The sequence below is a fragment of the Passer montanus genome, unplaced genomic scaffold (assembly GCF_014805655.1).
Source record: "Passer montanus isolate IOZ18808 unplaced genomic scaffold, ASM1480565v1 scaffold6, whole genome shotgun sequence".
Classification (NCBI taxonomy): Eukaryota; Metazoa; Chordata; class Aves; order Passeriformes; family Passeridae; genus Passer; species Passer montanus.
In genome coordinates, this window is record NW_024371037.1 from 10,015,796 (window position 1) to 10,025,810 (window position 10,015).

At 39.5% G+C, this 10,015-nt stretch overlaps 1 protein-coding gene across 1 annotated transcript in view; it reads right to left on the reverse strand.

Annotated features, from left to right (window-relative positions):
• The window catches only part of MDFIC (MyoD family inhibitor domain containing), a 49,305-nt gene extending 39,542 nt beyond the window's left edge, over positions 1 to 9,763 (reverse strand). Inside the window, exons 1-2 of the mRNA XM_039726653.1 lie at positions 9,208 to 9,763; positions 8,813 to 8,968 (exon numbers count right to left, since the gene is read on the reverse strand). Of these exons, the coding sequence (XP_039582587.1) occupies positions 8,813 to 8,968; positions 9,208 to 9,748 (697 nt within the window). The 5' untranslated portion in view covers positions 9,749 to 9,763. The remainder of the gene's footprint in view (positions 1 to 8,812; positions 8,969 to 9,207) is intronic.
• Positions 9,764 to 10,015: the final 252 nt, after the last annotated feature.

A 10,015-nucleotide genomic window follows, 5' to 3' on the forward strand; every position in this document is an offset into this window, starting at 1 on the left:
GTAAATGGCCAGTCAAGACCATGTAAGCAATAGCAGAAGTTAACAAGAAAAAAGAAGCACTATTAAAAAGTTTTAACAGAAGCACTGTTGCAACTGAACACCAAACATTTTTGATAGGAAGTTCAAAACAATTAACATTAATTATCTCTTCTTTGATCTATTGAATTCACATGCAGAATGCATAAATGTGAGTAACAGAAACCTACACCATTAAAAATGTGTTTGGTATCTTACTTTGCACTCCAGAATTACCCACTGGAGCAGCTCATCCTGAAAGGTGCTGCTCCATGGTGTGGTGAGCTCACCCTGGGCAGCAGCTAAGGACCATGCAGCCTCTCCTCCCTTCCCCAGCCCCCAGCAGGTCAAGGGGAGAGAACAGAAAGACGCAAGGGAAAAAACCTGTGTGTCAAGATGTAGTTTAATAAGTGAAGAAACGATGAAGAAAAGTAAAACATGAGATGCAAAGTCAATCACTTGCCATCTCCCACAAGTAGACCAATGCCCAAGCTAGTCTCTAAGCAATGACTACCTCCCCTAAAACCTCCTCCTATTTTTATTGCTGAGCATGACATTCTGTGGCATGGAATGGCTAATGGGTACCGTGTCCCCTCCCAGTCCTATGCCTACCCTCAATCTAGTCACTGGAGAGTCAAGTGGGAAAAGAGAAAACTTTGACGGATGCTGTGCAAGTGTTGCTCAGCAATAGCCAACCCACTGGTGTGCTACCAACCTTGCTTGAGTCACTGATCCCAAACACAGCACCACAGGGGTTGCTATGAAGAAAATTAACCCCAGCACACCCAATGGGGCTTTAGAAACAGTAGACCTTATGATCTCTTTTATATATTTGAGCATTTTTTCATTAATTGCTCCTGGTGCATCAGACTACTGAAAACAGACACACACTGGTGTCTTGATTCAGTTGCTTTTTCTTGAATATGTACCTTGTCTCAGTCTTTGTACAAAGAAATTTATTGATTATTCCCTTATAACAAACAGTTGATAATGGGATCATATTTTCTTTTCTTAGTAGAGATTCCACTAGAACATACCAGTTACAACCAATCACACATGAAGACAGCCTCAAGACCATTCCTGTCTTTTGTTGATGCCATTACTTTTATGTTAGGTACCTAAGAATTTTCACAACAGTAGTTTATGAAGAATCAACACAAAGACCTTACTCTGACAGAAATACTAATGACTGGATCTGGCCATAGAAAAGTATGACTTTTTTTCCACTGCATCTTCAAGTAAATTTGTAACACCTTTCTGTTTCAATCAAGCTTACCCTTAAGAATTCTTTCTGTAAGACTTCCTTAGTATTTTAGCTTTTGCTTCCTTTAGCACACCCTTCCACTCTCATGTGGCTAACCTCCAATACTGACAGCCAAGAAAAAAAAAAGAGATGCTCTTCTTAACAGTTCAAATAATGGAAAGAAAAGACTCATTATGTTCTGAGTCTGGCAGAGCTAAAGTATAAATCCAATCTCTCTTCAAAACCACAGTAAGTTACTCTAGGTCATGTCACAAAAGCAACACAGACTTCTTACCTACCACAGTTCAGCCCCAAACCAGCAACTTGTGTGGCTCTGTACTTCTCCTAAACTAACAGCAGTGCCAGGGCTGAAAAGCTTCTAGTCAAAAGCCCCAGGGAGTGACACCCACACAGAACACTGTGTGATTTATCCCAAAGGTAAGCATAGGCAGAAACTCTCCTTGTCCAGGGACTAATGCAAGATTTAAATAGTAAGAGATATGACATGCCTGTGAAGTATAGAATTGAGATGGCTAAAAGCCAAATCATATCTATGATACGGACAACTGGCAAGCCACTTAGCGAAAAAAAATTAAAATTTTAATCACATCTCAAAATTACTGCTTCATTAAATAAGTGAATCAAGTGAATTACTGATTTTTCTCTATGGAATCGTTTAAGTACATATAAATAATTTCTATAGTACATAGATTAATTTTACTATAATTTTGTTATATTTATTTTTAAATTACACAGCAATACACATATTCCATAGAATAAAATTCAATTTTCACCTTCGAGACTATTGTAATATTGATTGTTAACTTTTGTTCTAGTTTGGAGAATATGCCTCTGGTTACACACACTTCTTTGCAACATGACAAATACATTCTGCAAGACTCCACCAACTAAATAATGTCAGCAGTCTGGATTAGCAACAAGGCTACTATTACAACAGCCCCATCAAAAAGTAAACTTAACAAAGAGTCAGAGCTGTCAAGAAATACCCATGTATATTAGGCAAAACAGGTATACAGGGCAATCTCCCTAGATTCCTTCCAATTCTGCATCCTATGCCTTTGAGAAGTTGTTGGAACATATGTGAAACTAATTACTGAAAAATTCTTAGACCATCCCAGTGAATAATCTCTCTTTCCAGAGCTACATTTGTGTATCTTTCTCTACAATGTGAAGCATATTAAGTGAAGATGAAATTAATACACAAAACTGATAGAAAATACAAAAAAGATAGGTAATGGATGTGTACTTGGAAGACACACCTCGAAGAGCTCAAGTCTTTGACAAATAACCAACTTTTCTTCTCCGAGGGTTTATCTATGTGCACATTCACACACCAGCTGGCCCCAAGAGCGTCACCACATATTCTTGTTCAGAAATGGGTCTCTGTGTGTTCATACATGTGCTATCATATATCATGAAGTATGTAACATACACAAAATAAAAATGGAAACAAATGACCCCATTAAGTGGATTGCACGTCCTCAGAGTTTAATTGGCAGTTGATTTCTGTTCATAAGATGACACATAACCTGACTCAGCCATCGCTTCCAAGAATGTCAATCATTAGAGTGCATGACTAACAAAATGACAGACTGGACTTGAGAAACAGGTTTGGAGTTTGTCTGTAAAATTTAGGAGCTTGTATATAAAATTAATTCAGTGAATTCTGCTGCAACAACTGAAGCCTTTGCTGCCATGACAAATTAATTTTCTGTTCACCAGCAACATGGTGGACTGCTCCAAACAGCATATAAAGAAAACACAACTGATGGGAAAAGTTTATGGAAACTTGAGTGCATCATTCTCATCAAGGAGAGAGAAATAAGCAAAATGGACTGGCACAGTGATCACTGATGTCCAAAAATGCAATCACAAACAGTCAAACAGTTTTATTGCACAGGGGCACAGGAAAAATTTGGAAGCACAGGGCAAAGTTACTTAGGCACCTAAAGCTGACCTAGTTCTTGGGATGAACCATCAGAAGGCCTGAGTTTTTCCTCCAACAAGCAGATGCAGATTTAAAAATAAATGTGCCAAGTTCAAATCATCCCAAATGAAATTTTGTCCTTCAAAGGAAAGAGCAATTACAAAAGAAAATCAATTGCCACAAAACACAAACATATAAGTAGATCTATGAGGAATAAAAAAAGTCAAAGAATGTTCCCAAAAGGAAATGTAACAATCAGTTCTCTGTCTCAAGCCTACAATTGTTGGGAGGGATTGAAGAGCATGTGGCAAACACTGTATTTCTAACACTTCCTTTGTTCATTAATAACCTTGCTGGCAAGGAACCACTAAGGATGCTACTTCCTACTGAAAATTCCACTGTTCACAACAACAACACAAAGAAACCCTGATAAAATCACATTTCACATCATTGTATATCATTAACAGTAATGCCTGCCACCTACTTCATGAAATGCCTAAAACTTTTAGGCATTTTATACAACAAATAAATTCAACAGTTTCTGTAACAGAATGCCTATTCCAGCATTTACCTGAAACAATCCCATTTCATTAAGGACATCTAATACTGATAATCCACAAATTATGGAGTTGGAAGCCTCCAATTAAATGTTTGATTGTTTTGAAACAAAACAAAAAAAACCCAACTTATTTGCATTCATTTAATTTCAGTGGCTTTCACTTAAATGTCTTGTTGCCACTTTAAATGGCTTCAGTAAAGTGGCTTCAGAAATGCCACAGAAAAAACCAGTTTTTCAAAATTAGAGCAATGTAGCTGAGCAATTTTTTGGAAAACTCTTACAAAGAATTTTCCAGGTGCATGCTATGGCACTAGAAGTTTGACAGCCCTGAACAAATTTGAGTCAGGATAAATCAAAAATGAACAGCAACGTGCAAATAGGTATTCTGCATTATTTTAAGTGTTAAAAAGGTCAAATACATAAATGAAGCCTTTTCACAAATAATCGTACTAATTATACAGTCAGCTATGCACGTATGTCATTCATCCAGAGAAGTTTCACATGTATACAAAACCACTTTCATGGAAGTGCTAAGCAATACTTGGCAGCTATGGCTGTATTAGCATGACTAATAGAACTGGGCCTGTACAGTGAAAGAGTTAACTTTAAGAATATTCCATGTAATACATGTTCCAGGGGCTTTCTACTTTGAACTAGTTCTCAGATATAATCTTAAAGATTCAAGGCTTACTAGTGGTCGGGAGTGTATTAGGCACATTCCTACAGCTTTCACATTATTTTGAGCTAAAGGAATGCCATCCAGGTCACTCCCTAGGATCACTCCGCAATGCAAATCAAAGTAGAGGTGAACAGATTTATTTCAAAACTGCATGGCTGATCCAAATAAAAAAAGTAGGATAACACACTCATTGCTGAATGTTAATTACAAAAAAAAAAAGGTGTTTAAAGCAAAGAGAAATCTAACTTCTGAGAGCCCAAAGCTGGACTTAAGAAGAATTACTGTGATATAAAATAAACCTGTGATGTAAGATGGAACAAAAATATTTTAAACTTGATACAAGATCTTTACAGTCAACTCTATGAAATACAAGTGCATCACACCCATGAGGGCATGAATCACTTGACTGTAACCGTATGCACATGAAACTGAAAGCAGGCGTATGCTTTCATGACAAACTAGAGTCAGACATCTATTTACCAAAGTTTTAGATATTTTAGTCAGTAATATTAAATAAATGCCTCAGTACTGGCCCACAGCAATGAAATAAATTAATACAGCTTCTCTCAACTCTTGTCAGATAGCAAGAGGAAATAAAATTATAGAGGAAATATTTGGTAAGTTTGAGCAATCCAAGTACACTGGTTAACTGTTAGAAAAATATATATTACTCATAACACTGAGGCATTGCTGGTAAATTGCAGTAATTGTTGTGATAGCAATCACTGTTGCCTCAAGAATGTCCAAACATTCCCTACATAAAGTCTTCTGTCACCCAATCTCATCTAACCATCAGATTCCTTTCCTGCTCCTCATCATGAAAACAGTTAAGCAGGGAAAACATGAAGATTAGAATCACATTCTTGAAGAGGAGTACTTTGTACATTTTCTGAATGGAAGTATTAGTTGCTACATATGGTTTCTTGAGACACCAAATCAGAACAGCCTCTCCATCCAGCAACAGTGAGATGATTTGCACCAGAGAGAACAGTCCTTATAGAATCTGATCCTTTGTATTTCTACTGTATTTCTCCATCCTCTCCACCCCACTAAAATAAAAAGTTCTAGTGAATTTCCATCATCTAAAGATTTATTATAGTGAAATTATCAATCTCAATTTTGTAATAAGTTGTTAATTATTATAGTTATTTTTACTTTCTTTCTTAATTGAGAAAGCTAAGTATTATTCCTTTGTTATTCTAGGTTACAGTTAGTTACCAAAAAGCAAAGATAAAAGCATTCCAAACAATTTATAGATGACAGCCCTGAATTTATCTCTTGTATTCCACGGTTTATTCAAATGCAGAGGATTTTACTGCCATAGTCCAGGCAATAATCACACCATAACTTCTAATACATGAAACATTTTCCTAAAAGCAGAGAGTCTAATGGTCATGAATTGTCACATTCCTTCCTCAGGGACATTATTCTGGTACCTATGGGTTGAGAACTACCTGATCACTGAAGTAGTCTGAGCAGAGACATGGCACTATTCACTGACTACATCACACAAGTAGATGTAATCATAATTTGGTTCCAAGGTCCATGAGCTGCAGCAAAGAAAGAAGACATCACAAAGATCTTCAACAAGGGTGCACAAGCAGAACTACACTTTTGGAAGGATGTGGCAGAAATTAACATGTTTGCAGAAATTAGATTAAACCTTCCATCCTGCAGTGTGTCTCTTAGAGCAGCAGACCACACTGACATAGATAATGGTTTAAAGACTGAAGTTGAATTTTGACATTACCACAAAAGAAGATCCCATGATTTCATTTGCTCTCTCTCACAACACACTAATTGTGGATGGGTGGCATCCAGATTGTCACTAATATTTATGCATTTATTCAAAAATGAACTAACAACTAAGAACAGTGACAGGGGATATGTTGAGAAAGCATAGTAGTTAAAGTAACACAGAAAAATTCTTTAAAATTGTGAAAGCCAGAGCATACCACATCTATAGACCAAACTGCCTCAACCCAGTTTTCATCATGTCCAAACTGATGAATATCCCTGCATACTGCCTAAGCTTTATTAAGTTTGTCTGATCTTTAATTACGTTGTGAAATAGCTATTTTTGAATATTCAAAATTCAACTGAAGTTTCTTTTCCTTTAATGGAAAAATATAACTAATCTTCAGCATCAGAATGGATATGATAGCAAGCAAAAGGAACACTTTGTATATGTGGATTTCTTGATGATACCTCGCAGAACTACAGAAGAGGAAAAGTTTGTTCCCAGGATAAGATATCTGTATCAGTTAAACATTTACAGAGCACATTAAAGTATGCTGTTACAAATGAGAAATTCCTTCTCATTAGAATGCACTTAATACTTTATTATACATACAAGATAAGCCATCTTTTCCTGATTAAGGAATCTTTAATTCTAGGTCAACCCAGATTTCAGGTATCTCACTGTAAACACATGAAGTAATTTATATATCAATAATATGAATTTCAATCAAAGCTTTTAAAATTCTCACCAAATTCTAGAGAAGTCAGTCAGTCTCCTGGGGGCAGAATAGATAGGGGATAGGGGCTGTTCAAAGTCCCAGACATACTATCTTAGTTTTTCAGCCCTGGAATATCTGAATTACCTTACCCTGTAACCACACACCACAAAGCTGACAACAGAAATGCTGGAATATAGACTGGAAATGTTATGAACTCACCTTTTCCTCTTTCCACCCCCACTTCCCCAACAAACTTAGACTAGAAAAAAGCAACAAATATCCACATTAAAAATCCATATTATCCTTAAATTTAAGTTCATTAGAATAAAAATAATGTATTTGAATGCTGAACTTTGCTTTGTCTTTATGTGAACTCTACATAAGCTTTAAAATTGAGCATGTGCCTTGATAGGTGTGGCCAGTGAACAAACTATAATCATAATGCTTGTTTGTATCTTACTGATCCCTGAGAAAGCTGTGAGGTTTAGTTGTGTCATTCAGACTTTCTGCACATTACTTGTCAGGGACAGATCAGTATTTGTTTCCCAACTTTTCATTAAAAAAAGAGCATGTATTTACAATCATACCTAGGACTTTCACTTCATAGTGAACACTCAGTTTGAAGTGGTACTGTGAGAAAGAGACCACTTCCATGCTAGTTAGTTCACTGACTGACAACTGCAGTAACTTTGATGTATGTCCTACATGCAGAATTTAACAGGTGTGGCCAGTTGACCACATGACAAATAAAAACAATACCCTGAAAATAAACACATATCACAGGTACTGATGTTTCTGACAAAAATGTGATTCTAGCAGTTCAGTTCTGCATGCTTCATCTTCTGCATTTAATCTTTTTTATTATTTTTTTTTTTACTGTTTAGAAGTTATGAGTCATTCTCTAGAACAAAAAAAACCCAAAACCCATCCAACAATAAGATAAGTATAAGCCAACTTGCTGGGCCCCCACGCCAAAACATTTTTTTATTTAGCTACAGATACTTTCTGGTTTCTATAACAAGTATTCAGCTTTGATTGCACATAGCTATTGATTTTCTTAGTTACAAAAACAAGACTGCATTTTTAATCCACAGTTGCACAACTGTATTACCAGGCTCTGCTCCTGTGAACCAGTCATGAATAAAGTCACAGTTCTTGAGCAAGATTATTTGTCTGTTTTTCAGAGACTTTTTAAACTCCTGTCAGAACTCTGGAAAATCATAAACAAAGAAAAGTCTCATCTTCACAGACCAGGACTTGACAGGCAAACATACTCCCCAATTTTGAGGATAACCTAAAATATACTTTGTCAAATTTCCCTACATGAAGGTTATCAGAGTTATCAGTGTATTTTGTTCAAAAGCAAATAAGACATATCTTAAATAATTTATCTTTAAGATGAACATACTTTTAAACAACCTTTTGAACAGCTGATATGAAACAAGTTATATTCTCAGAGATTGATTTTAGCTACAGCATCACAGAGTAATTAAGAAAAAAAAAAGCAAAGTGACTTCCAACCTGAACAAGGCTCTCGCTATTGGATCAAACTTTCGTAATTTACTTCAAGAGCTGGAAGGACAGCTTTACAGGAAAGAATTCCTAAACATAAACACAAAGCTGAGAAAAACAAAAGCGATTTTTAAGGAGCAACATCTGCCTCTGAATGGCAGTTTTTCAAGTACTGAAAATCAGGGCTGAGAGCAACGCATTGCTCCTTTTTATTTTTTTTGTTCATTTTTTTAATGGGAATTTTGGGTTAAAGCAAAATGGTGAAGTGAAAGTGCTAGAGATACACTACAGAGGGGAGGGGCAAAAAAAGAGGGGTTAAAACCCAGCAGTCAAATCAGTAAATGTATCATTCAAATATAACGCGCAACAATTACAGAGAAACTTTAAAGCAACTTACCTCGAGGGAGAGAGATCAAAGAGCTGTTTTCAGTCGGAGCTTGCTCTGGCCCTCCAGGCCCCGGAGGAAGAGGTTCTCTCACTTGGGACATCTGCCAGCTCTCTCGCCGAGTAACAGAGAGCCTGCACCCCTCTCCAACAAAACTAACACGCGACCCTGAAGGAACAACCAAATGAAAGGACTCGTTAACGTATTTTATGCAGAAAACTCACGGCTCGGGGCGAGGGACCGAAGAGGGACAGTAGGGAAGCGGCGGCAACTTTCCGGCGCGGCGGCGGCGGCGGGCGCGCCCCCCGCCCCCTGCAGCGAGCACCCGCGGGGCCGGGGGGCGGGAGCCGCCCGCCCCGCGCCCGCGGGCCTTCCCCCGGCAGTGGCGCGCACAGCCTGGCACTCACACCGCTGTCCCAGCGCCGCCACAGTCACTCCTTCTCCATCATTTCCGGACAATGAAACATCCCGCTCCGGCTGGCGGCGGCTGCGGCTCGGCGCGGCGCTTGTGCAGCTCCTGCCGCCCGCCAGCGACCGGCCCGCGGGCTGGGCCGGACCGGGCCGGGCTGCGCGGGGCCGGCCGGCCGCGGGGCGCCGCGCTGCCTCCGGCCGGGCCTCCAGCCATGGAAATTCCCCCGGGAGGCCATAACCCGTCGGACAGAAGTAGGCAAAAAGGGGAAAGAAAGGCCCCAGGAGAATGTGAAGGGAGGCTTTCCAGGCCGGGCAGAGTGTGCAGCTGCAGCGCTGGCGGCGGTGCGGGGCACGCAGCGTGGCGCAGCCGCTGGCTCCAGGCTGGCCGCGGAGCGCCCGCCACCAGTTGCGCCTCGGAGCGCGGGGCGGCACGTGGGGCACCCAGGCCCCGGCCTGTGCTCCCCCGCCGGGCCCCGCCGCGCCTAGGAGCTTTCTGCCCCTGCCCGGTAACGTGCATGTATATCTGTGTATATCCATTAAAAGGATTTCACAGCCGGCACACAGAAATACTCAAAGAACACAAAGAATAGAACAAGCAGTTTTCAAAAGTAGTACCCTAAAGTGCAAACTACTTCCTCTGCTACCATCTGCCAAGTAGTGTTACGTGGACTTTCTCCAAATAGGAAATAACACTTCTTTCCCATGGCACAGTCTGATGTGATCATCCGTCTTATGCTCTGTTCTTGTCCACAACACAGGGTACTGCAATTATTGCTCACACATGTGCTGGTGTCCATAAGCTAC